This window comes from Puntigrus tetrazona, chromosome 24, assembly GCF_018831695.1.
Source record: "Puntigrus tetrazona isolate hp1 chromosome 24, ASM1883169v1, whole genome shotgun sequence".
In the NCBI taxonomy this organism is placed as follows: domain Eukaryota; kingdom Metazoa; phylum Chordata; class Actinopteri; order Cypriniformes; family Cyprinidae; genus Puntigrus; species Puntigrus tetrazona.
The window spans coordinates 4,832,313-4,860,150 of NC_056722.1; the positions used below are offsets into that span (position 1 = coordinate 4,832,313).

Consider the following 27,838-nt stretch of genomic DNA (forward strand, 5'->3'; position numbering starts at 1 on the left):
ACAGTAAACAGTAAATGTGCTATCAATCAGATGACACCTTTTGGTGTAAATTGAATCATCAGATCATCTTTGGAACGTTCTCAAATCATTTTGGATATCATCATCACTTCAAACGCTGCTCCAATGGAAAGTTGAAATTCATTCTCAGTTATGTTGATAACACCCTTGTATTTAAAACCAAAGTAACAGAATAATAGAATCTACTGTAATGACACCCTCTGGTGGCTGTAGCTGTATACTGCAATCATCATGATCATCAGCATGTTATCACGATAGACTGGAGCATCCAAAGAACCAAGATCATGAGTTCAGTGTGCAGCTGATATGTCAAGTATGATCCTATATACACTACATATACTATATGTCATGCATGTATCCAAAACATGAAACATCTAAACACATAAAATATTTAAAACGATTTCCGTTTTAACGCTATAATAGACCTGGACAAAATAGATTTTTATTTAAATACCCCCCTTTCCCCCTCCAAAAAGGCACTCGAGGCAGTATAGGTCTAAATGCATTGTGCATCTGCTACATCATGTGCACATGATGAAAACTTGACGGATAGCCCCCATATGCTTCAGAGCACTTAGTGCACATAGCGTGGTTGATGGCTGTCACTGTCCCTCAGAGAGCTGACCGAGGGGCCATACCCTTCAAGTTGTCTTGTTTACACTGCATTGTTTCCTTTACTTTAGCCTTGACGACAAAGATAACCTGTTACATTCCTCTGATGGAAGGGCGGTGTCATGCTTTGAGACATAGTATGTAGGACATCAGTAGATGTCCGTTTTCTGGCATGAACTCTTACTACTTAAGTTACATGACCTATTGAGGGAGAACAATGCCTCCCCAGTGCCGTACATGACATATTGTTTAGCTACCTTGATCTTTTAAAAGCTAAGGATACGTCTCGTTCAAAAATGTTAATGCACAAATTGGCCCCAAGTCTCATTTTCAAGCTTCTATGTTCAAGTCTTTACATCCTTAAACTCTTTTTTTAATGCTCAAAGGTGTTTTACAATACAGTATGTGCGTCAGAGGCCCCACTCATATATAGTATGTGTTAAGCTTTATGGAGCTCTTAATATAGCTCAAGTGACAAGTGTTAAAATTCATCCTCCTTTCTTCATCCTCTCAAGAGTAACCCCCTCCCTTCCCCAACTCCTCCTCTATTCAACACGTCTGTTTGAGCCACTGCATCACCTTGAGCAACAATAGGCACTTTACACATCCCTCCTGCCCACCGAGTAGTTCTGTACTGGACAGTTCTCGCTTCTGATATCTTGTTTTTTAGGACCATAAGAAAAGGTAAGTTAACTGTATAATGTATGTTATCTATTGATTTTATATTGATTGGAATTTTTTTACATGTGTTGTGTGTGCAGGGTCAGACAATATTTAATAACCTGAGTTAAGGAGACCGACCAGCAGATGATGTGGATTTCATTGCAGGCATTTTTACTTTGCTCATTAATACTCAGAACTGCATGAAACGGAGCTCCAAACCAATTTTGACACAATGGCAATTTAGAACAGCCAGCTAATGTCTGATAGAAAAAGGTTTTAGCAAGTATTTGAATTTACTTTTAATTTGATAAGTTCTGTAAGACACAGCTTATTTATCTTGTGATGATGCCAATTTAGTATAAACACAATGTGACAAATTCAGGTTGCACATGTCTTTATTCTATTGACCTAGAGACTAATGGATTCAAAAAGACACACCAGCTTTTGAGAGAGGAAGAGCTTCATTCTTCATCATGTCCTTTCTGTTTCAAAGAAGTAAAAGACAAAGATGTAAGATTATTTACCTTATTAAAAATACTTTCTAATTTTTCCATATTTCTTGTCAATGTGTAAACTTACCATATCATCTTTAAAAAAAATACAAAAATATTTTATTCAGTCAAATAGTTGCTTTAAAGTTTAGCTTCCTTTAAAATATACTTTTAAAGCATGCATAACATCTGCCGATCTTTTAACGTTTGTATACTGATTGAAGCTCACCTTAGAGCCAGTGTCTCTGCTCTTGGCTCTCAGCTTGTTGACCTGAGATTCAGCAATATCAGCCCTCTCTTCTGCCTCATCCAACTCATGCTGAAGCTTACGGAACTTGGTCAGATTTGAATTGGCCTGTTCTTCCTGAAAAACACATGGAGGACTTAATTTTATTAAATCAAAATAAAATGGTGCAGCATGTAAATTTTAGCGGCATGTAGTGGTAAGTTTGCATACTGCAACCAACTGCTCAGTTCCTGTGTACAGCTCTCTTAAAGAATCGCTCCACTTTTTTGAAAATCATTCTCCAACTCCCCAGCGTTAATAAGTTGAGTTTTACTGTTTTGGAATCCATTCAGCCAATCCCGGGTCTGAAACTATACTCCTATTCCAGCATAATAATCAAGGAGGTTTGCTACCAAACCATGGCCACAGCAGAAGCAGTGATATCACGCAGTGCAGGGGACATTTCTTGCAAGATAGAAATATGGTGGCAACTTCCATGTAATGGGACTCACAGTGTATGTAGATGCAATGTCTTTATACACATCTGAAGTAATAGTTATGTACATTATATTTCACTCTGCATCTTTAAAATCAGATACATTTTGTGCAACCCAAGTCTAATAAATTTAGCAAATTTTTCTGACATGCCTGTTTTTTAAAAACATGAGCACAATTGTAATTTCTTTATTTTTCAAAAAATGCCAAAATTATTATTGAAATTATTTTAAACATACCGCTTCCTCTGCAGCTCTCTTGTAGGACTTGACCTTCAGCTGGAGTTTGTCCACCAGATCCTGAAGACGTGCCAGATTCTTACGGTCCTCCTCAGTCTGCATTTATAGTCACATGACATAAATAGACTTTATCACAATTTGTGATGTTTTATAACATCTTTTCATAAGTAAAGAGACATTATTTCAGAGAAAGTGACCTGGTAGGTGAGCTCCTTGATGCGCCTCTCATATTTACGGACTCCCTTCACAGACTCGCTTGCCTTTCTTTGCTCCAGCTCCACCTCATTTTCCAGCTCTCTGACCTAACCAAACCAAAACTTATTTTAAATTCACATGCTTGAAATTGAATTTAAAATCGATATTAAAATTAAGAACTGAGTTTGAGAAACTAACCCTGGCTTCCAGTTTCTGGACCTGCTTCTTGCCTCCCTTCATGGCGATCTGCTCAGCTTCATCCAAACGGTGCTGCAGGTCTTTGATGGTCTGCTCCATGTTCTTCTTCATGCGCTCCAGATGAGCACTGGTGTCCTGCTCCTTCTTCAGCTCCTCTGCCATCATGGCAGCATCAGTGATGGCCTTCTTAGCTTTTTCCTCAGCATTCCTGCACTCCTGCACTGCCTCCTCAACCTCAGTCTGAAGCTGAGTATTATCTCCCCTCCAGCTTCTTTTTCTGATTCAGCAGACTGGTGTTCTAAACATGGACGGCATTGACATTAATACAGTTTCTAGATGATATTGTGTACTAAGAGAGGGTTTAAAGGTTTGGTTAGCATGGTTATGTAGATAGATGTCCATACCTGAGAATGCAGGAGCTGAACTCTCTCACTGACGTCCAGCAGTTCCTGCTCAGCCAGCTTCCTTCCTCTCTCAGTCTGTTCCACCAGGGATCTCAGCTCATCCAGTTCAGCTTGCAGAAGATTGTTGCGTCTATCCACAATTGCTATGTTCTCTTTGAGATCATCATTACTGCGTAGAGCATCATCTAACTGCATTTGGGCATCCTGTGAAGCAAAAAATGTACATACAGTATAAAAATACTGCAGAACTTTATGAGATTTCCTTTTGCTTTATAAATTATTGGTAAAGCATACCTTGAGATGCCCATGAAGACCCTTGAGTTGCTTCTGGGCTTCTGATGCCTGTCTGTTAGCCTGGCTGAGCTGAATCTCCATCTCATTGAGATCTCCCTCCATCTTCTTCTTAAGTCTGAGAGCTTCATTTCTGCTGCGAGTCTCTGATTCTAGTGAACTTTGAAGGGTATCAATCATTCTCTGCTGATTCCTCTTGGCTTGCTCCATCTCTTCATCTTTCTCAGCCAGCTTACGTTCAATATCAGCTTTGATCTGATTGAACTCCAGCTGAGCTCTAAGAATCTTTCCTTCTTCATGCTCCAGGGAGCCCTAACAAATCAGTTAACATAGTTATTAAAAGGCATGTTCACACAAACACATATGTATGTATATATGTATGTATGTATGTATGTATATATATATATATATATATATATATATATATATATATATATATATATATATATATATATATATATATATAAAGATAGATATATATAAGATAGTAAAAAAAATATATATATACTTCAGCTTCCTCCAGAGCTGCTTGAATTTCAGTTTTTTCCTGCTCCAGTTGCTTGCGAATTTTCTCTAGTTCATGAATGTTCTTTCCACTCTCACCAATTTGTTCAGTGAGATCAGCAATCTCCTCTTTATTAGGACAGATAATATAGGTTAAAGGAACACTCCACTTTTTTGGAAATAGGCTCATTCTCCAACTTCCCCAGAGTTAATAAGTTGAGATTTAGCATTTTTAGGATCTATTCAGCTGAACTCCAGGACTGGCAATAGCACTTTTAGCATAACTTAGCATACTACCGCACTGTGTATTATTACTGCACATGCTACGGCCGTGGTATGGCAGCAAACTTTCTTGATTATTACACCAGAAATGGGACTATAGCTCCTAATCATATTTGCCTAGAAAATCGTAACTTTTTTTTTTTTTTTTTGCCGGTCTTAGTACACAATAGAACTACAGAAGAGTCAAGTTTTAAATAGGAAAAGTATCAAAACTCTTTTTCATTTTTGAATGCAATGCTACTGGTCTAGTTGGATTCAATGATCTATGCTAAGCTATGTTAAAATGTTATCGAAAGACATGGAGATTGGCTGAATAGATTCCAAAACTATAACTCTGGAAGAGTTGGCGAATGAGTCCATATCCAAAACAAGGGAGTGTTCCTTTTAATGCATAGAATGTCAAAAGTAATAATTCAATTTTGTGATGAATACGTAAACGCTTAGAAGACTGAATAAATCAAGGGCACCTTGGAGGTTCTTGTTTTCTCTCTTCATGTTCTCCAGATGATCCAGAGACTCCTCATAAGAGTTCTTCAGTTTAAACAGTTCAGTACTCAGAGATCTGGCCTCCTTCTGGGAGCTTTCCAGCTCACTCTGAGACTCTTCATATTTCTGCTTCCATTCAGCCAGGACCTGTTTGATAGATTATTAAATGATTAGCTACTATGGGAGCTTCAAAAATACTGAAATATTATTTATCCACAGATTAAGTGTGTTTAATTCACCTTGTCAAAGTTTCTTTGCTTCTTGTCTAGAGCAGCAGCAGCAGCATTGGATCTCTCCACATCCACCATAAGATCTTCAATCTCATTCTGCAGCCTGTGTTTAGTCTTCTCCAGTGAGGAGCATTTAGCATTGACAGCTTCCACAGCTTCCTCTGCATCTTGCAGACGCTGGGCAAGTTTCTTCCTTTATGAAAAAACAGAATCAGTCAATTGTTTGTATGCAATTCTTCATGGAAAACCCAATTATTTCTTAGCTCATACTTAGCATCCTCTAGTTCCTCAGTCCTCTGGATGGCATCAGTTTCATATTTTGTTCTCCATTGAGCCACCTCAGAGTTTGCCTTGGACAGACTCCTCTGCAGCTCAGCTTTGGCTTCTTGCTCTTCCTCATACTGTTCTCTCAGCAGATCAGCATCATGACGAGCAGATTGAACTGCATGGGCCAGAGCATTCTTTGCCTATGAGGATTTAAAATATCCTGTCAAATGTGTATAACAATGCAATGGACTGTTTTTAAATAAAGTTCTCTTTTTTTCATTTTTTTAAATACATATACATACCTTAATTTCCTCTTCTAGTTGTCTCTTAAGGTCCTCAATCTGCTGGGTGTAGGACTGTTTGCCTCTTGTTAGCTGAGAGACCAGAGAATCCTTCTCTTCCAGCTGTCTAGAAAGCTCCCTGTGAAGTAGTATAACCATTACATTACACAAAGTGTGATCTTGAATTTTACTGCACCAAAAGAGTACACACCATTCTCAGTTTGTAGCTTTGCTTTTGCATTGTAAAGTCATTGATGCTGCGTTGTCCTTCTTCATATTTTGTTCTGTATTCTGACATCTGGTCCTCAAGTGTCCTGCACATTTTCTCCAGGTTTGCCTGCATAGATAAATACATTACATGTAATAAACCAGTTGAATAAACTTAAAAGTATAATTCTTGGGAACACCTGAAGTGATGAAATGCAATCAACAATTCTAACATTCTAACATAATATTCATCACCTTTGCCTTTACAAGCTGCTCCATGTTGGAGACCACATCGTCCAGCTCCAGTCTGAGTTCACTCTTCTCTTTCTCTAGCTTCTGCTTGACTCTCTGAAGGTTGTCAATCTGCTCTCCCAGATCAGTTACACTGTCTGCGTGTTTCTTCCTCAGTGTAGCAGCGGTAGCTTCATGTTGCAGAGTGGACTCTTCAAGGTCTCTGCGCAGCTTCTGGAACTCAGCTTCACGTTTCTTGTTCATCTCAATCTGGGCAGCAGTGGCTCCACCAGCCTCCTCCAATCTCTCACTGATCTCCTCCAGTTCTCTGGACAGATCGGCCCTCTGTTTCTCAACTTTGGCACGAGCAGCTCTCTCTGCCTCCAGCTCTTCCTCAAGCTCTTCAATACAGAGCCTGGTAATATGAGGAAAACCAAAGTTACATAATTTCTTAGTCCAACTGTTCAACTTTTTAAGAATCAAGTTTACCTGCAACTCCTTCAGTTTCTTCTGGAGTTGGGCTGCCATTGCCTGCTCATCTTCAATCTTGCTATTGAGTTGGCTGATCTCAAAATCTTTCCTGTGTTGCAGAAAATAGTAACTAGATTAATATCAGAATATGATGAGTATTGTTGAAATACAATTTATTCCTCTGGAAAACACACTTTTAATCCTCTCTTCTAGTTGTTGTTTGTCATTTTCTAGGTCCATCACGCTTTCTTGAGTCAACTTTAAGTCTCCTTCAAGTTTCCTCTTTGCCCTCTCCAGATCCATACTGAAGTTTCTTTTCCTGTTCCAGGAACCTTCGAGCTGGAACAACAAAACAAAGTTTTTATTCATCAATTTTTCATGCATGATTTGCATCAGACGTGTCAACGATCTACTCACATCATCCACTTGTTGCTCCAGCTTGGCTTTAGCTTTAGTGAGTGTGTTGACTTTGTCTTCCTCACTCTGGAGATCATCCAGTGTTTGTTGATGGGCCTCCTGTAGAGCTTTCTTCTCTTTGGTCAGCTTAGCAATGATCTCATCCAAAGCTGCCATCTCTTCTGTCAGGTTTTTAACCTGTAGAAGTGTATAAATATATCAATGAACGTTTTACACACTACTCATGTTTCTCTAACATGCTCAGTGTTGAAAACTGACCTTGTTCTCAGTGGCGTGTTTCTCTTTCTCTACTTTGGCCAGAGTGAGCTCAAGATCATCAATGTCCTTCTTGAGCTCAGAGCATTCATCCTCCAGCTTTCGTTTCTTGGCAGTCAGCTCTGCATTCATTTCCTCTTCATCCTCCAGCCTCTCGGTCATTTCTTTGACTTTGGCCTCAAGCTGGATTTTGTTCTTTATCAGTCCCTCACATCTTTCCTCAGCATCACAAAGATTATCTTGTTCCTGATTACAGATACAGAACATGATTTGGATTCATATTAATGTCTTTGTAACTATACATTTTAAATGAAACATTTTTTTTTATTTCAGTAAATAACAAGCTTACAGTTTGGACTTGTAGTTGCAGGTCATTCTTCTCTTGAAGAAGAGACACCATCTTTTCTTCAAGCTCTTTTCTACGTGCTTCAGATTTGGCGTAAGCCTCCTTCAACTTCAGGAATTCTTCCTTCATGTTGGCCATTTCTTTCTCTGCTTCAGCAGATCTCAGCAGTGGTTTGATCTTGAAGTAGAGCTTCATCCAGGGCCAATTCTTGACACCCATGAAGGCACGTACATTCCACTGAATGACAAGCAAGGCATCTCTGCGGTGTGACACAAAATATTTTATAGTTCATATTGTAGCACAAGAGGCTTTCTTCTGGAACTTCTAGAATAAAGATATACCTGCGCTCAACAATCTTCTGGAACTCAATTCTTGAGAGAAGACCACGTGATCTAGCTTGAAGATTGGTGATGATAAGAGCAAGACGATCGTCTCTCATTTCTTCAAGAGTACCCAACAAACCAGCCTTAAAGAACACCTTAAAAAAGATTATTCCAGTGACATATGATCAACACATAGACAGAATAAGCAGTCTGTCAAACTCTGTCAGCAATGCTGAGCCGATTTGTTTTTTTTAGTAGCTTAACTTGTATGTTTAAACTGGGATAAAAGAATGTGTTACAACTTCACAGAGAATTACACAAAATCTAGACAGCAATTACCACTACCTTAGTATGTCCAAACTTGTATTGGTTGTGGTCAATATCCAAAGAACCCAATAACTTTTCAGCTCCTTTCCTGCTGTCAATGAACTGACCCTCTGGGATAGCAGCAGGGTTCAGGATACGATATCTGTTGTGGCATATTTTACCAACAAAGAGATCAGAAAACTGAATAGGAGACCCTGAAAGCTGAATATTTGATTTATTATATTCTTAAGCACCTCTGCTTGAAATCTCCATACAGGATCCTGTTGGGGAAGCCCTTTCTGCAGATTCTGATGCCCTCCAGCACACCATTACAGCGCAGCTGGTGCATGACCAGAGGATTCTCCATCGCCCCTGGAGTCTTAGTCTCATTGGGGATGATGCAGCGCACAAAGTGAGGGTGAGTTGACCTCAAGTTGGTCATCAGTTTGTTCAGGTTTTCCTGTGGACAGAAATTTTCCATCACTCATCCAACATATATGTATTAGGTTGTCATGTTGTTAAAAAGTTAAAGTCAAATATACATAGTATGTTAGTAATTTCAGTGCAAAAAACAATATGTGTTACCCTGTGAAGGGCAGACACCGTCTGGAACGAGGAGCCCTTTTTCTTTTTCCTTTCCTTTGCCACCACCACCTCCTCCCTCCGTGGCTATTTAAAGAAACATTTTTTTTCTCTCAGTAAGAACTTTACATTAAATCATTATTTGTTTCAAGTATTTCCCCCTTAACACACCTGAGTCAGCACCAGCATAATTAGCAAACAGGTTAGACAGCAGTTTCATGGTGGACTTCTGATAGAGACCAACAACCGTCTCATTGAGAGGATCCTTGTTCTTCACCAGCCAGTTATTGATGTTGTAGTCCACAGTACCAGCATAGTGAACCAGGGAGAAATGGGCCTCTGGTTTGCCCTTGACAATCCTGGGCTTTTGGAAGTTGTTTGATTTCCCCAAGTGGTTGTCATAAAGCTTAGCTTTAAATGTTGAATCGCTGGCTTTGGGAAACATGCACTCCTCTTCAAGGATGGACATGATACCCATGGGCTAAAAACAATAAAAGGACATTCTAATTAGCTAAGCATTATTGATCAAGTATCTGAGATCTACTAATTAATAAAACTCACCTTTTCAATGAGATCAATACAAGCCTGCAAGTCCATGCCAAAGTCAATGAACTCCCACTCAATACCCTCCTTCTTGTATTCCTCTTGCTCCAACACAAACATGTGGTGGTTGAAGAACTGCTGCAACTTTTCATTAGTGAAGTTGATGCACAGCTGCTCGAAAGTGTTGAACTGCAGCACATTGTTGTCAACGTGGGTAGAAAACATAGAGCCATGTTGCAAAGTTACAGTTTATACCAGTCTATATGTACACAATCCTTTTCTGTATATTCTAAATGGTAACATAATCATAAAAGCTTTTTACAACATTTTAGCATCCATTACCACCTGCTACAAACAACTATACCTCAAATAATTGTATAGCATAAGACCATCCTTAGCATTACATAACTTTTAAGACGTACACTGCACTTGTTTTATTTGGAACAACCCAGAAACCTTGCTTAATGGTGACAGTTGAATTGACTAGATTCATGTAAATTCACAACTGGAACGGACCGATAGGAAACAACATCAAATACTTACATCAAAGATCTCAAACCCAGCAATGTCCAGCACACCAATGAAATACTGGCGAGGCTGCTTGGTGTCCAGGGATTGGTTGATTCTCATAACCATCCAGAGGAACATCTTTTCGTACACTGATTTGGAAAGAGCTCCAATGGCATAGTACACCTTTTGTGGGATTTAAATGAAGAGTAAATGAAGTCTCACTGCATAGAAATAAACATTTGGTTGTAACAGATTGATGAACAGTTTGTTAATGGTATCATGAAGTATCTTCCACCTGCTGGACATTCTGTCCCTTGGTGACCCACTCATTTCCTACTTTAACTCTTGGGTGGCACAGAGCCTTGATGAGATCAGCAGAGTTCAGGCCCATCAGATAAGCTGACTTATCAGCATCTGTCATCAATAATAAGATGGTTGATGTAAATTAATCTCTTTCAATAACTGTATGCATCCTGTTTGCAGTTTCTCCTAACACTGACCCTCAGTCCCATCAGCCTCTGCCTGTTCCTCTCGTTGCTTCTGCTTGAACTTCATGTTGCCGTAGTGCATGATGGCCCCGGTCAGCTTGTAGATGCTATTCTTCTCCTCTTGCGTGAAGCCCAAAACATCAAACGCTTCCTAAAGAAAATTCAAGTAAAATTCTATTTCTTTATACCTTCTTTGCATATCATTAATTCTACAAAACATACAATGTCAAGATCTATTAATGGGAATTCTCTAGCTATTTCACACACATCCGTAGCCATCAGCTCGTCAGCATCATTAATAGAAGCCACTTGCGTCTCTCCTTGAGAAATGAAGGCGTAATCGTAAGGGTTTGCTGTAATCAGCAGCATCTCTGAGAGAAAAAACACAAGGCACATTAGTATTGTAAGACTTTTTAAGAACAAAATTTGTGATTTTGTAACACTCTTTTTGCCCACCTAATAGTTCTGGTTTCTTCTGAGACAGGATCTGGTAGAAGATGTGGTAGTCTCTCTCAGCCTTGAGCTGGAAAGTCACACGAGACTTCTCCAGAAGATCTATTCATAGATTTCACAAAGTAAGCATTGTGCCTAAATGAGGACATTTTATAGTTTGCTGTTTTTATAAGCAATTTACAAATAAACACTTGTAAGTTCAGTTCTGGTTACAAATTATATCGAAAATAGGTACACACACACAAACACACCAGTAGACGTCATAAAAGACAAACTAGTAAATAACCAAAGATCATTCTTACAAGTCTCAATATCAGCAGATGCTAGCTTGCCACTGGCAGCAAAGTGGATTCTGATGAATTTGCCCTGTTAAAAAGGATATTATATTTAAATAACGTGGTATTTATAACTTGAAATCAAACACAAAATCTATAAAATGCAATTGACTTGAACTTATACAAATGTCATGCCAATAAAGCAACTTGAAGTGAACTTTAAAGCATTGTCTACTCACAAAGCGAGATGAGTTGTCATTTCGGATGGTCTTGGCATTGCCAAAGGCCTCAAGAGCAGGATTACATTGGATGATTTGATCCTCCAGAGTACCCTGAAATTTGTGTATGGTGAATAGCAGTCAGACACAATGGCAGTCCAATAAGTTTTAAGTTTTTTAAAATTCAGATCTCCTCAGTTTACCTTCTTATCACTGGTGTCCTTCTTTGAAGGTCCAGCTGCAATGCTGGCAAAGTACTGAATGACTCTCTTGGTGTTCACAGTCTTTCCAGCACCAGATTCTCCACTGTTAACATAAACCAGTCTTAGAGCAGACATACATTGTCTTATCAATCTCATTACACCTTTGCATCTAATTAAAACTTTTAATTGTCTTACGTGATGAGGATTGACTGGTTTTCTCTGTCTGCAAAATAGAAATGTTTTGTTTTAAAATAGATAACTTGAAAGATTTAGACTTGAAAGATATTTATTATTAATCTAGAAAAGTTATATACAGTAATTTATTTAAATATACATAATTACATTTGCACAACAACTAGTAAGCACCTGACAGCATGTACTGGTAGGCATTGTCAGAGATGGAGAAGATGTGAGGAGGAGCTTCACTCCTTTTCTTTCCTCTGTAAGCAATGACGACCTCCTGGTTGTACACTGGCAGCCACTTGTAGGGGTTCACAGTAACACAGAAGAGCCCAGAGTAGGTCTGTAAGAGATGGACAGCAGGTTTAGATCTGCTCATATGTGATAAAGTCAATGTGTGAGTGTTTTAAGACTCACGTAGATCATCCAGGCTGCGTCGCGCTCTTTGAGGTTAAACAGCACAGCCGGCTCATGCAGGAAGGTGAACATTGCCATGTCCTCAATTTTATCGAACTTTGGCGGGTTTTGAGGATGAATGTCAGCCTTCCTTCACAGTCACTGTTCTGTGGGAACATCAAATCTATATTTTGTACGCAGTCAAGATTGCTTTTATGTTTTGTGCATGTAGCAGAGTTTAATCCTTAGCAATTTACAAATAAGAATAAAAGTTACATAAAGACAAGCTAAAGATGCATTATAAAATTTTTCACAGTTTAATAAATCATGTATTGTTATGAGTTATTGTGTTTTTGTTATTGTTAGTTACAACATTAAAATCCATTTTTATTCACAGTGCCAATACTATTAGATAGTATTAGTATTGGTATTAGATTATTAAGGCTTACCGTTTCCTTGAAGTCTCACATGTGACTTTATCACCATCTCGACTAACAATAGATGCTTTAAGGTACTCCTCTTCAGCATCAGGAACAAAACATTCTTTCTTCATGTCAAAGGGGCGAGTTTGGGCCTCCAGACGCTCTATGTCTGATTTCCTGAGGTGGAGCAGCAGCTCCAAACTCTGCCATCTGGGCATCCCCATCTTTCACCCTTCTGTTGGATTTCAAGTGAACTTTATTTAAAGTGACATGACCAGCATGTATTTAGTTTTGAAATTAAGTAAATGAATATTATATTTTAGGTAAGACTACAGTCTGCTTACTTCCACTGTGCTCTTCTTCAGAGACGGATGGTTCAAAGCTCTAATTCCACAAGAAACAAAGAAAATAAACATTGTGTAATTTCTACTACTGATCACTACAGATAAGAAACCGTAGTACCAGGCAACACAATTCCCAAGGTCAGTGACACTATGACTACTGACTATAGCTTTAAAGTTAATTTGTAATAAGAATCAAAGCTCCCTTTAACTTACCGCACAAAAAGTCTGATAACGATGACACAATTGAAAACGTGTCATGTCTCCTTTTATAATGCAATTGTTCCTCTAAATATGGTTGTTGGCATCACACAAAGCACCCAGCTCGCTCAGTTTGGTTAGGAAGGATGGGTAGGGTATGCTGGGGAAAAGTGGGGGTGATTTAATGTGGTATTGTGTGTCATTCATGTCAGGCTCAGAGTCAATAATGGTTATTGAGTTGTAAATATGAATGTTAGAAACACATTTATATGTATCATCATATAAAAATAAGAGGAAAATAAATGAAACTTAAAACAAAACATAAAACATTTATTTTTTTATGCAGTACATTGTATAACTTTACAGTTGTTTGTAATGTTTTTGTATTGTTATCATATGACAAAACATAGATAAATAGCCAGGAACAATTTTGCTAAAATATCCATAATATTTATAGGAAAATCCAAAATGTTATCTGTCTCCAAATGTCTTTGCTTTATTTTTTTGTCTTGTTTAGAAAAATTAGATGAACTCAATAGGCACGGACTATTCCTTTGGTTTCCACTAGAGGCCTCACCTGTTTAACAGTTATTGGATGGGCCTGGGCCTGGTCAAGGTCAGTGTCTAGCTGGTGTGAATATTTCAGTTTGGGCTGTACCAGTGATGGAGCATTTGTCTTCTTCCCTGTACACTTGAGCATACAGATATCCCTGTGACATTCCTGTTGAGTGCCTCTCCTTGATTGAGAGGCACAGCTTGCATGATCTACCCAACTACATCCATTGACAGAGAGCAAGTGACCTTTCTGTAGAGATTCTGTCCATAACCAAAGGCAGTCATTGCTCTTATATATATATTCTCTCAGCCCAATTTATTTCATTTCAAGTACAAAGATGCATTCAAGCTTGGACAAGCTTGCTTAAGTAGCATTGAATTGCAGAGCAGCTTTCCTGCAGACTGATACTGGCTGCATCATTGTAACCTTAAGACCAACAAGCTGATAAGTCAAGGGTCAAGATGCTCAGACTAACAAGAAATGCGTGATGAGTGTTAATACTTCGCCACCTCAACACCTGCTGCTAAAGTGTCTAGTAGTCTGAAGGGTGTTTATTATGAAACCCTCTGAAGGCACTTCCTAAGATTTCCCGTGAGATTCTTTAAGGATTTACAAATGGTCACACTTGAGTGTAATTATAACGCTTAGGAAATACAGAGGCTGAATAGAGTATTATTTTTGGATATTACCTAAAATGTGTTTTAAAATTCAGAGCACACAAACTTAGGGGAAATCATTAAGAAAGTATATAAAGTCATTTGTATTATGTTCATGAAGTGAATTGACCTTTGGGCAATGAACTAAACCTGTTGGCGCCAATCACACAACGAGAATATATACCTTTACCTCAGTTTGTGTGACAATTATTTTTCTTTCCGTTTGCCCTTGAGTATAAAGATAACAGTGTGAAATTCTCCCCGAGTGCTTCTGGCCGATTGAGGACAGCTCGGCCCACATGTTGAGATCTGGGGTAAAGCAGGTGCTGTCTTTTGTAAAGGGCTCCATGCACATAAATAAGAGCATCTAGTTATAGATGTTGGCACACTTGTTGGCTGCATTGACGTGTCCAACAGAGGGAGAACAATGTGCTGCTGATCACAAGGTGGATTTTATTATTAGATTTGTTTTAAAAAGATCGAAGAGCTTTCAAAATATGAGGGTTTAATGAGGGTAAATATGAGGGTAAATTTAGCGGTAAAAAAAAGAGTAAAGTTTAAAATATGGCAATAAAAATACTCCAATTGTTCACATATTTGCAAACCATTTGTCCAATAAAAGGGCAAATTTCAAGATATTGCCTCATTAATTATGTCAAGGTAGCAAGCTTCACCATGTTTACTCCATCACATTAAAAACGGTCAATTAGCAATTCAGCCATTGAAGCCTTAAAATAACATGCATTCTATATGGTATTATTTCAAGGGGCAGAATAGTTGGTTTCCTCCCCTTCACTTCTCCATTCTCAGCTGTTCAGGGTTGACTCCACCTTTAATCATCTGCCTATCATTGACCTGCTCATCACCTTGAATTACTTCTACAATTCCCAGTGCACGCACGCACACACACACACACACACACAATTATTTTGCCCTAAATTATCTTAATAAGGATTAATTTGATAATTAAAAGTGAGCCATGGGGTTGGGCCACAAGGATCCTGAGACCTCTTCTGTTTAAGGTAAGAAATCAGCTAAAACATTTGTATTACATTCAAGTTATTACTGTCTTTTAGCGCTTCTTTAACACAATGTTACTGCCCACACACAAAAAACAACACACACTCTAAACAACCTAACCTGAGATATTCCAAATTAGGAACATTGTGCACTTTCAACTGAAAGGTAAATTTTTGTTTTTATCTTTTATTCAGTCCTTTCAATTCAATTATTCAATCAATGAATGTGAATGGAACAGAACCATACATTAACAATATAACCTATTGTAACCTGATTTAATCATTTAAAAAGTTCAATTAAAAAACAAACAATTCTGAGAATGTTTTCTGTTTTAATAGTAATGTAAAGCTTCTGGTTTTGCATAAGCTTTTTTTATTATTATTTATTTCTATGCACTTGATTTTCAAGTCTTACGATTTTAATATATGGTTCCATTAAAAAGAGGTGTGATTTCCCCCCAATGTAAATGCAACAGCATCGTGTTAAAAAAAATAGCACAGAAGCAGGTGACTTACTTGCACATTCATTTTATTCTACAGAACTATAATCACACTGAGCCACACTGAACAAGCCTTTCAGAAAGATCCATGTGAGAGCTTCACTCTTCATCGTGCCCTTTCTGTGAGAGGAACAGACATGAATGAGGATATCTAGCAGAAAATAACTATAAAAAAGTTATTTTTTGTTTGTTAGAATGTTTAGTTAAGCATCAGCTCTGTTTCTGCAAAAAAAAACTACTAAGGTCATTGGATGCAAAATTAATTTTACAAGTTAAAGGTGTGTGTACATTTTATAATGTAAAAAATCCACCCAATGTTTTCTTTTTTTTAAAATCTCTGACCATAATTTAAGAATAAAAGTAATCCAGATTTTAATTGAGCTTTGCTGGTGATGACTATATTTTGTTACCTTAGAGCCAGTGTCTCTGCTCTTGGCTCTCAGCTTGTTGACCTGAGATTCAGCGATATCAGCCCTCTCCTCTGCCTCATCCAGCTCATGCTGAAGCTTACGGAACTTGCCCAGGTTAGCGTTGGCCTGTTCCTCCTAAACAACAATATATTGTGGTTGATAAGGGTTTAGAAATTAAGTCTCAAAATCTGATGAACCAATTTTTTTATGTACCAATTTATATTAAGGTGTTCTAAATTTTAGGATTTGTAAAAGAAAAAAAAGAAATAAGAATTGTCATAAGCATACCGCCTCTTCAGCAGCTCTCTTGTAGGACTTGACTTTCAGCTGGAGTTTGTCCACCAGATCCTGAAGACGTGCCAGATTTTTGCGGTCCTCCTCAGTCTGCAAAAAGTGTACACAGTGACTTTACTGTGTGAAAATTATATTGAAGGTATGAATACAAGGACATTTATTTGAAAGAGAATATCACCTGGTAGGTGAGCTCCTTGATGCGTCTCTCATATTTACGGACTCCCTTCACAGAGTCGCTTGCCTTTCTCTGCTCCAGCTCCACCTCATTTTCCAGCTCTCTGACCTAAGAGATGTGTAAGACGGTTAGCTAATCAAATAAAATAAGTATTTTAAACTCCGGGGAAAACATATGTTTCCAAAAACATCAGCAGCTTACCCTTGCTTCCAGTTTCTGGACCTGTTTCTTGCCTCCCTTCATGGCGATCTGCTCCGCTTCATCCAGGCGGTGCTGCAGGTCTTTGATGGTCTGCTCCATGTTCTTCTTCATGCGCTCCAGATGAGCACTGGTGTCCTGCTCCTTCTTGAGCTCCTCTGCCATCATGGCAGCATCAGTGATGGCCTTCTTGGCTTTTTCCTCAGCATTCCTGCACTCCTGCACTGCCTCCTCAACCTCAGTCTGAAGCTGAGTATTATCTCCTTCCAGCTTCTTCTTCTGATTCAGCAGACTGGTGTTCTAAACATGGACAGCACTGACTTTAATATAGTCTCCTAGATGATATTGTGTACTAAGAGAGGGTTTAAAGTTTTGGTTAGCGTGGATATGTAGATAGATGTCCATACCTGAGAATGTAGGAGCTGAACTCTCTCGCTGACGTCCAGCAGTTCCTGCTCAGCCAGCTTCCTTCCTCTCTCAGTCTGTTCCACCAGGGATCTCAGCTCATCCAGTTCAGCTTGCAGAAGATTGTTGCGTCTCTCTACAATGGCTATGTTCTCTTTGAGATCATCATTACCACGCAGTGCATCATCTAACTGCAGCTGGGCATCCTGTGAAGGATAAATGTCACATACATTATGAAGAGACTGCAGAATTTTGAGATTTCCTTTTTCCTTTACAAATTGTTTGTAAAGCATACCTTAAGATGTCCGTGAAGACCCTTGAGCTGCTTTTGGGCTTCTGATGCCTGTCTGTTAGCCTGGCTGAGCTGAATCTCCATCTCATTGAGGTCTCCCTCCATCTTCTTCTTCAGTCTGAGAGCTTCATTCCTGCTGCGAGTCTCTGATTCTAGTGAGCTCTGAAGGGTATCAACCACTCTCTGCTGGTTCCTCTTGGCCTGGTCCATTTCTTCATCTTTCTCAGCCAGCTTACGTTCAATGTCTGCTTTGACCTGATTAAACTCCAGTTGGGCCCTCAGGATCTTACCTTCCTCGTGTTCAAGTGAACCCTGTCAGTTGATGAGATATTTTTAATCAAGACGACTCCACTTTTACCATGTATGTTTACAATTACATGTACACCTTAAATATCCAGAAATTGAACATTACACAACACAATTTACCTCAGCCTCTTCCAGAGCTGCTTGAATTTCAGCTTTTTCCTGCTCCAACTGCTTACGAATTTTCTCTAGTTCATGAATGTTCTTTCCACTCTCACCAATTTGTTCAGTGAGATCAGCAATCTCCTCTGTTTATTAGGTAGTAGTGGTTAATAAACAAAAAGTCTGGATAAATATATTATTTATGTGACATGTGAAAGCATAGATGAATACTAAATCAATTTCACCTTGGAGGTTCTTGTTTTCTCTCTTCATGGTCTCCAGATGATCCAGAGACTCCTCATAAGAGTTCTTCAGTTTAAACAGTTCAGTGCTCAGAGATCTGGCCTCCTTCTGGGAGCTTTCCAGCTCACTCTGAGACTCTTCATATTTCTGCTTCCATTCAGCCAGGACCTGTTTGATATATTATTAATTGATTAGCTACCATGGGAGCTTCATGAATACTGAAATATTATTTATCCACAGATTAAGTGTGTTTAATTCACCTTGTCAAAGTTTCTTTGCTTCTTATCTAGAGCAGCAGCAGCAGCATTGGATCTCTCCACGTCCACCATAAGATCTTCAATTTCATTCTGCAGCCTGTGTTTAGTCTTCTCCAGTGAGGAGCATTTAGCATTGACAGCTTCCACAGCTTCCTCTGCATCTTGCAGACGCTGAGCTAGCTTCTTCCTTTATGAAAATACAGAAATAGTCAATTGTTGGTATGGTATTTTTCATTGAAAACCCAATTATTTCCTAGTTCATACTTAGCATCCTCCAGTTCCTCAGTCCTCTGGATGGCATCAGTTTCATATTTTGTTCTCCACTGAGCCACCTCAGAGTTTGCCTTGGACAGACTCCTCTGTAGCTCAGCTTTGGCTTCTTGCTCTTCCTCATATTGTTCTCTCAGCAGATCAGCATCATGACGAGCAGATTGAACTGCATGGGCCAGAGCATTCTTAGCCTATGAGGATGGAAAATGTCCTGTCAACTATATAAAAATGTAAATCACTGTTGGTAATGAATTTTTAAAATACATATATACCTTGATTTCTTCCTCTAGTTGTCTCTTAAGGTCCTCTATCTGCTGGGTGTAGGACTGTTTGCCTCTTGTTAGCTGAGAGACCAAAGAATCTTTCTCTTCCAGTTGTCTAGAAAGCTCCCCTTAATATAAGTATAACAATTGCATTACAGAAAGCATGTGATTTGGGCATTTATCTAACAATACATAATAAAATAATATTTTACACACCATTCTCAGTTTGTAGCTTAGCTTTTTGCATGGTAAAATCATTGATGCTGCGCTGTCCTTCTTCATATTTTGTTCTGTATTCTGACATCTGGTCCTCAAGTGTCCTGCACATTTTCTCAAGGTTTGCCTTGATAGATTGAATGTAGTGAATTAAAAGTTACTACAAAAAGTTAATGAACACCTGAGGTTAACATGGGGATAAAAATTTATCACCTTGGCTTTGGCTAGCTGCTCCATGTTGGAGACCACATCGTCCAGCTCCAATCTGAGTTCACTCTTCTCTTTCTCCAGCTTCTGCTTGACTCTCTGAAGGTTGTCAATCTGCTCTCCCAGATCAGATACACTGTCGGCGTGTTTCTTCCTCAGTGTAGCAGCGGTAGCTTCATGTTGCAGAGTGGCCTCTTCGAGGTCTCTGCGCAGCTTCTGGAACTCAGCTTCACGTTTCTTGTTCATCTCAATCTGGGCCGCAGTGGCTCCACCAGCCTCCTCCAATCTCTCACTGATCTCCTCCAGTTCTCTGGACAGATCAGCCCTCTGTTTCTCAACTTTGGCACGAGCGGCTCTCTCTGCCTCCAGCTCTTCCTCAAGCTCTTCAATACGAGCCTGGAAATTTAAAGAAAGTTAGAAATCATAACTGTTTAACCGACCCTCTTTTTAAGAATCATCAAGTTTACCTGCAACTCCTTCAGTTTCTTCTGGAGTTGGGCTGCCATTGCCTGCTCATCTTCAATCTTGCTAGTGAGCTGGCTTATCTCAAAATCTTTTCTGTGTTTCAGAATATATAATAATATAATTGCAATACATAATTTGCAGTAATATAGAATTTTCTTAAGCAATCACCAAACAAAACAGACAAGTAACAACAATAGTACTGATAAAGTAAAACACACTTTTTAAGCCTCTCTTCTAGTTGTTGTTTGTCATTTTCCAGGTCCATCAAACTCTCTTGGGTCAACTTTAAGTCTCCCTCAAGCTTCCTTTTTGCCCTCTCTAGATCCATACGAAGTTTCTTTTCCTGTTCCAGGGAACCCTCGAGCTGAAAGGACAATAGTAAATATTTTATTTAGCAATTTGTCATAGTTAATTTACATCAGAAGTATCAACAAACTACGCACATCATCCACTTGTTGCTCCAGCTTGGCCTTAGCTTTAGTGAGTGTGTTGACTTTGTCTTCCTCACTCTGGAGATCATCCAGTGTTTGTTGATGGGCCTCCTGCAGTGCTTTCTTCTCCTTGGTCAGCTTAGCAATGATCTCATCCAAAGCTGCCATCTCTTCTGTGAGGTTTTTAACCTGTAGAAGTGTATAAATATATCAAGGAACGTTTTACACACTACTCATGTTTCTCTAACATGCTCAATGTTGAAAACTGACCTTGTTCTCAGTGGCATGTTTCTCTTTCTCTACTTTGGCCAGAGTGAGCTCAAGATCATCAATGTCCTTCTTGAGCTCAGAGCATTCATCCTCCAGCTTTCGTTTCTTGGCAGTCAGCTCTGCATTCATTTCCTCTTCATCCTCCAGCCTCTCAGTCATTTCTTTGACTTTAGCCTCAAGCTGGATCTTGTTCTTGATTAGACCCTCACATCTCTCCTCAGCATCACAAAGATTATCTTGTTCCTGTTTACAGATAACGTTTTGTATGATTAAATACAATTTTGTGTTACATGAATTCATACATAAACTCATAAAGTCACAAGCTTACAGTTTGGACTTGTAGTTGCAGGTCATTCTTCTCTTGGAGAAGAGAAACCATCTTTTCTTCAAGCTCTTTTCTACGGGCTTCGGATTTGGCGTAAGCCTCCTTCAACTTTAGGAATTCTTCCTTCATGTTGGCCATTTCTTTCTCTGCTTCAGCAGATCTCAGCAGTGGTTTGATCTTGAAGTAGAGTTTCATCCAGGGCCAATTCTTGACACCCATGAAGGCACGTACATTCCACTGAATGACAAGCAGTGAATCTCTGCAACGTAATGGTACACATTAATATCTTAAAACCAATTAACATTGTTTATCTCAAATTTATTGAGAGTCTCATTTCTAACCTGCGCTCAACAATCTTCTGGAACTCAATTCTTGAGAGAATACCACGAGATCTTGCTTGAATACCAGTAATGATAAGAGCAAGACGGTCATCTCTCATCTCTTCAAGAGTACCCAGGAGACCAGCTTTAAAGAACACCTGCAAATAATGGAAATTCTAATCTTAGAGACTTATTAAAATGAGAAAAGAGAGAGAAATGGTTTGACACATCATTTTTCCAGGCAATTTTTAAAACATGTTACCTTAGTATGTCCAAACTTGTACTGGTTGTGATCAATGTCCAGAGATCCCAGTAGTTTTTCTGCTCCTTTTCTGCTGTCAATAAACTGACCCTCAGGTATAGCAGCAGGATTTAGGATACGGTATCTGTCACAGTATTAAAGTAAATTCATGTTTTTATCATTTATTATTCACGTATTTTGAATATATATATATAATTTTTTTTTTTTTTTTTTTACCCACAAGTTAGTATATTATATAAGACCTTGACATTTAACATAATCCCCAATCAAAATTAAGCATACCTCTGCTTGAAATCTCCATACAGGATCCTGTTGGGGAAGCCCTTTCTGCAGATTCTGATGCCCTCCAGCACACCATTACAGCGCAGCTGGTGCATGACCAGAGGATTCTCCATCGCCCCTGGAGTCTTAGTCTCATTGGGGATGATGCAGCGCACAAAGTGAGGGTGAGTTGACCTCAAGTTGGTCATCAGCTTGTTCAGGTTTTCCTGTGGACAGAAATTATCCATCACTCATCCCATACATTATACATATATAAGAAGCCAAATATACACAGTTATGTTATTTACTTCAAAAAAACAATGTGTGAAAAACAATATGTGTTACCCTGTGAAGGGCAGAAACTGTTTGGAAAGAGGAACCCTTTTTCTTCTTTTCTTTTCCTTTGCCAGCACCACCTCCCTCTGCAGCTGTTACAAAAAATAAAGATTATGTTCCAGTGTATTATGTATGAAAAACCTCACAAAATAGTCTCTTGTTTTTCGAATCTTACACACCTGAGTCAGCACCAGCATATCCAGCAAACAGGTTAGACAGCAGTTTCATGGTGGACTTCTGATAGAGACCAACAACCGTCTCATTGAGAGGGTCCTTGTTTTTCACCAGCCAGTTATTGATGTTGTAGTCCACAGTACCAGCATAGTGAACCAGGGAGAAATGGGCCTCTGGTTTACCCTTGACAATCCTGGGTTTCTGGAAGTTGTTTGATTTCCCCAGGTGGTTGTCATATAGCTTAGCTTTAAATGTCGAATCGCTGGCTTTGGGGAACATGCACTCCTCTTCAAGGATGGACATGATACCCATGGGCTAAAAAACAATAAAAAGGACATTCAAATTAGCTAAGCATTATTGATCAAGTACCTGAGATCTACTAATTAATAAAACTCACCTTTTCAATGAGATCAATACAAGCCTGCAAGTCCATGCCAAAGTCAATGAACTCCCACTCAATACCCTCCTTCTTGTATTCCTCTTGCTCCAGCACAAACATGTGATGGTTGAAGAACTGCTGCAACTTCTCATTAGTGAAGTTGATGCACAGCTGCTCGAAGGTGTTGAACTGCAGGTGGAGTATGTTTTATAATCACATTGGTGAAACAGGATGCTTGTTTTATTTGTTTTAGAATAACAAAAATATATTGATGGAATCTTACATCAAAGATCTCGAACCCAGCAATGTCCAGCACACCAATGAAGTACTGACGAGGCTGTTTGGTGTCCAGGGATTGGTTGATTCTCACAACCATCCACAAGAACATCTTCTCATACACTGATTTTGAAAGAGCTCCAATAGCATAGTACACCTATCCAAGATAAGACATTAAATATAGAATTTATTTTTATGGTTCTGTTAATGATGATGGGATGTTAAGAAGAAGTTTCTACCTGCTGGACATTCTGTCCCTTGGTGACCCACTCATTTCCTACTTTAACTCTTGGGTGGCACAGAGCCTTGATGAGATCAGCAGAGTTCAGGCCCATCAGATAAGCTGACTTATCAGCATCTGTTGTCCCAAAAATAGAATTAGAATAGATTGATTGTTGGCAATGAATCTTTCATTTTTCCACAAGCACATTCAGTGGTATAGAAACTCATTGTCAATGCTTGCTTATTAAATTATATCAATAAAATAGCTTTGGTACAGAAAAGCTACATATAATAAGATGGTAAAGTCTCCTTTTTTTGTTTAGCATAATCACAGCTACAGAGATGCTGCAGAGCAAGTATATTGTTGTGTACATATATGTATATATATTTATCCTGTCGTTTTCTCTTAATACTGACCCTCAGTCCCATCAGCCTCTGCCTGTTCCTCTCGTTGCTTCTGCTTGAACTTCATGTTGCCGTAGTGCATGATGGCCCCGGTCAGCTTGTAGATGCTGTTCTTCTCCTCTTGGGTGAAGCCCAAAACATCAAACGCTTCCTACAAGTATACAGTGTCTCTAACAATTAACTGCATTTCATTGAGTGCTATGTAAACTTCAGTTCTAAAGCTTGAGCAGTCAGTATCAAGAAATTTATAGATGTTTTAAATAACGCACATCCGTAGCCATCAGCTCATCAGCATCAATAATAGAGGCCACTTGCGTCTCTCCTTGAGAAATGAAGGCGTAATCATAAGGGTTTGCTGTAATCAGCAGCATCTCTGAGAGAATAAGTTAATATATTAATACAATAACTTTACATATTGTCTCTCGCAGTTTTGTTACCAAAGTTGTGGTTTTGCTTACCGAGAAGTTCTGGTTTCTTCTGAGAAAGTATCTGGTAGAAGATATGGTAGTCTCTCTCAGCCTTGAGCTGGAAAGTCACGCGGGATTTCTCTAGCAGATCTGTTTGTAGAAATGTAGAAGTTAAGCTCTTGCGCTCTGCATCGTACCGTCATCTTTAAAATAAAAAGGTCATGTTTTTCTTACATGTTTCAATATCAGCAGAAGCAAGCTTTCCGCTGGCCGCAAAGTGAATGCGAATGAACTTGCCCTGTTTAAGAACAACAGCTCGGTGTCATTTTATTTCAGTCAAATCAGCATATTTTATGGTGGCTGAGAGAGTTCAATGAGCTGCTAACACTGCAAAAATGTGTTTCAAGACTAGATTTTTTTTTTGTCTTGTTTCCAGCCAAAATATCTCCAAATTCTTAAAAAAAAGGATTTTCTAGACAAGAAAAAATTATTGTCTTGTTTTCAGAAAAAACAAGTTGAAACAAGTTAACTTGAAACAAGTTAAACAATCTGCCAATGGGGTAAGCAAAATAATCTTATGTTTGAAATAACATTATTTCGCTTACCCTATTGGCAGATCATTTTGCTTGATCTAAGCAAAAAGTCACTTAATTTTGACTTGTATTTTCTGAATACAAGACTTTTTTCTTGTCTAAAAAATTCTTCTTGATTTAAGCATTCTTAGATATTTTGGCTGGAAATTAAACAAATGTAGTCTTGAAAAGCATTTTTTTGCAATGAATGAAAAAAAACGTGCTGCAAAACTCACAACGTGACAAAATACAGAAACACGCTGTAAATACGTCCAGACCGCATCGTAAAGACAGAATTGTCTGGGACATGCTTATCAGTGTCTACTCTGGTGAGACTTGTTTGTTTTAACATCCTGATCATATGATTATAACCACAAATGAACCCTGGTTTTGCTACACAAACCATAGTTTAACCAAGAAATTTGAAAAACTGCGATTATCGATAATCAATATGGCAAAAAACACATGGTAACTATACTTTTACTATAATAAAACTATGGTTAATTTTCAAAAAGGGAAGTTGTAAAAGAAGTTATACTAAAATGCTAAAATGGCTGCCCACTGCTTTGGGAGTGTGTGTATGTGTGTGTTTGCTCACTACTCGCTGCTGTGTGTGTGCACTTGGATGGGTTAAACGCAGAGCACAAATTCTGAGTATGGGGCACCATACTTGGTCACACATCAAGTCCCTTTTGCTATCTGTATGTGTTTTCCTAAGTAGCTACACACTGAACCTTAATATTAAACTCACAAAGCGAGATGAGTTGTCATTTCTGATGGTCTTGGCATTTCCAAAAGCCTCCAGAGCAGGATTACACTGGATGATTTGATCCTCCAGAGTACCCTGAAAAACAGACAGATATACTGCAGATAGTAAAGAACATTGTTGTATTTTAGCTGATCATGTTAAATTCGAAAAAAAAAAATTGGGGGGTTGGGTGGGTTTGTTTTCTAACCTTCTTATCAGTCGTCTCTTTTTTGCCACTACCAGCTGCAATGCTGGCAAAGTACTGAATGACTCTCTTGGTGTTCACAGTCTTTCCAGCCCCAGACTCTCCACTGTTAACATAAACCAGTGTTAAAAATCTATTAGAAAGCCATTAATAAAAACTCTATAGTAAAAATAAAAATCTATAATAAAAATTCTTACGTGATAAGAATGGACTGGTTTTCTCTGTCTGTAAAAGCAAAATGTAAAATTAATATAATTGATTTTATATACATAAACATTAAATGTTTTTCACTAGTTGCTGACATATGTGACACTGGAGTATGAGTAGCAGTAGCCAAAAATATATTGTATGTTTATGACAAAAATCAAAGGGATATGGAGATCATGTTCCAATGAAAAATGTAGAAAATTTCCTACTGCAAATATATAAAAAAATATATTTTTGAATAATAATATGCATTGCTAAGAACTTAATTTGAACTTAAAGGTGAGATTCTCAGTATTTGGATTTCTTTTGCACTCTCTGATTTTCAAATAGTTATCTCAAATATTGTCCTATCCTAACAATCAATACTTCAATGAAAAATAACTTTTAAGGAACTGTCACATAGACGTACCTGACAGCATGTACTGGTAGGCGTTGTCAGAGATGGAGAAGATGTGAGGAGGAGCTTCACTCCTCTTCTTTCCTCTGTAAGCAATGACGACCTCCTGGTTGTACACTGGCAGCCACTTGTAGGGGTTCACAGTAACACAGAAGAGCCCAGAGTAGGTCTGTAAGAGATGGACAGCAGGTTTAGATCTGCTCATATGTGATAAATTGAACGTGTGAGTGTTTTAAGACTCACGTAGATCATCCAGGCTGCGTAACGCTCTTTGAGGTTAAACAGCACAGCTGGCTCGTGCAGGAAGGTGAACATCGCCATGTCCTCAATTTTATCAAACTTTGGTGGGTTTTGAGGATGAACATCGGCCTCCTTCACAGTCACTGTCTGTGAACATAAGATTGTTGACAGTAAAGAACAGTATCTGTGCATATTATCCATGTAAATAAAATTTGTCTGTTAATTCATTTATTTTATGGAGAGGCTCATGTTAGCATATATACATACTAATCCAGTCCTTACTCTTAACTTATCACTGAGCTCATTATAGCAGGTCTTTTAAAGTAAAGAAATGTTCATTTGAAATCTTGAACTTACCGTTCCCTTTGAAGTATCACAGGTGACTTTATCACCATCTCGACTAACAATAGATGCTTTAAGGTACTCCTCTGCAGCATCAGGAACGAAACATTCTTTCTTCATGTCAAAGGGGCGAGTTTGGGCCTCCAGACGCTCTATGTCTGATTTCCTGAGGTACGGAGCAGCAGCTCCAAACTCTGCCATCGCGGCATCCCCCATTTTTCACCCTGCTCCCAAGTGCATATACACAGATTATCACTTTTCAACTACATGTCAACTAGCAGTCATCAGAGTGGAATGTCTGCTTAATAATTTCTATCACTTTATTTTGATGGATCCACAACATACTACATACTGACCATCAGAAACTTTGCAAGTTTATGTCAACTTATTCCACCTATTCTAACAGTCTACTCTGAGAGTTAGTAGACATGTAGTTACAAATTAATGAGAGTTAGTTTAATTTTTGCAAAATTACTTTGTCTAGTGTGGACTGTCAAAATTAAAGTGTAACCAAAATATCTGCTAAAATTCAACAAAACACCCACCGACATTCATCGAAATGTGTGTCCTATTAATGTGGGACCACAGAATATAGTTATGTGTTGTAGTAGGAATTGCTACCTCATGAAATTAGTCTATTGCAGTCAGTGATGTTGCATTGAGTTTTCTCAGGGTCATTTACCTTTATACTTCACCTCTCCAGACACTGATGGTTTACAGTCCTAGGGACACAGACAAATAATATAAAGTAGAATTACTTAGCAATATATATTTGTTATTTATATTATAGTCACTAATAAGCAAAAATGCATTTCGAACAACATATCTCTGTGCCTGATAGGTAATACATTACCGTTTGATGATACAATAGAAAACCTGTCTGAAGCTATTGACTCTCCACCTCTTTTTATAATGTTAGAGGTCCTCTAAATATGGTTGCAGGAATTTTCTGAAGCATGTTAGTGTCTCAGTTTGGTT

The 27,838-nt window shown here is 38.6% G+C and overlaps 1 protein-coding gene, 1 long non-coding RNA gene and 1 pseudogene across 2 annotated transcripts; all 3 read right to left on the reverse strand.

The window, feature by feature from the left end:
• Positions 1–1,670: 1,670 nt before the first annotated feature.
• Positions 1,671–12,924, reverse strand: LOC122329975 (annotated as a pseudogene).
• Positions 12,925–12,931: 7 nt separating this feature from the next.
• LOC122329979 lies at positions 12,932–13,286 on the reverse strand. Its single transcript, XR_006247960.1, has 3 exons — positions 13,266–13,286; positions 13,053–13,092; positions 12,932–12,943 (listed from the first exon to the last, which is right to left on the reverse strand). It is a non-coding gene; the product is annotated as an uncharacterized LOC122329979 (long non-coding RNA).
• A 2,707-nt stretch (positions 13,287–15,993) lies between these two features.
• Positions 15,994–27,588, reverse strand: LOC122329968 (myosin-7-like). The gene is made up of 38 exons (XM_043226705.1): positions 27,543–27,588; positions 26,876–27,084; positions 26,522–26,665; positions 26,291–26,447; positions 25,872–25,899; positions 25,678–25,780; positions 25,473–25,565; positions 24,384–24,447; positions 24,201–24,299; positions 24,012–24,115; positions 23,755–23,893; positions 23,355–23,473; positions 23,123–23,272; positions 22,858–23,028; positions 22,466–22,775; positions 22,296–22,378; positions 21,972–22,177; positions 21,690–21,813; positions 21,449–21,585; positions 21,111–21,366; positions 20,783–21,025; positions 20,525–20,701; positions 20,300–20,445; positions 20,084–20,174; positions 19,623–20,012; positions 19,410–19,536; positions 19,203–19,321; positions 18,925–19,121; positions 18,664–18,847; positions 18,406–18,571; positions 18,182–18,306; positions 17,759–18,067; positions 17,466–17,669; positions 17,062–17,358; positions 16,864–16,968; positions 16,680–16,775; positions 16,392–16,526; positions 15,994–16,101 (listed from the first exon to the last, which is right to left on the reverse strand). Exons 2-38 carry the CDS (start codon positions 27,074–27,076, stop codon positions 16,081–16,083), a joined length of 5,820 nt encoding a protein of 1,939 aa, XP_043082640.1. The 5' UTR covers positions 27,077–27,084; positions 27,543–27,588; the 3' UTR covers positions 15,994–16,080.
• Positions 27,589–27,838: the final 250 nt, after the last annotated feature.

Coding starts and splice junctions, on each gene's coding strand:
- LOC122329968 (XM_043226705.1), bottom strand. CDS start 27,076: ATGGGGGATGCCGCGATGGCAGAGTTTGGAGCTGCTGCTCCGTACCTC. Junction 17,670..17,758: donor GTCTTCACGGACATCTTAAG/GTATGCTTTACA, acceptor TATCCTTCACAG/GATGCCCAGCTGCAGTTAGA. Junction 16,969..17,061: donor TCCAGAAACTGGAAGCAAGG/GTAAGCTGCTGA, acceptor CACATCTCTTAG/GTCAGAGAGCTGGAAAATGA.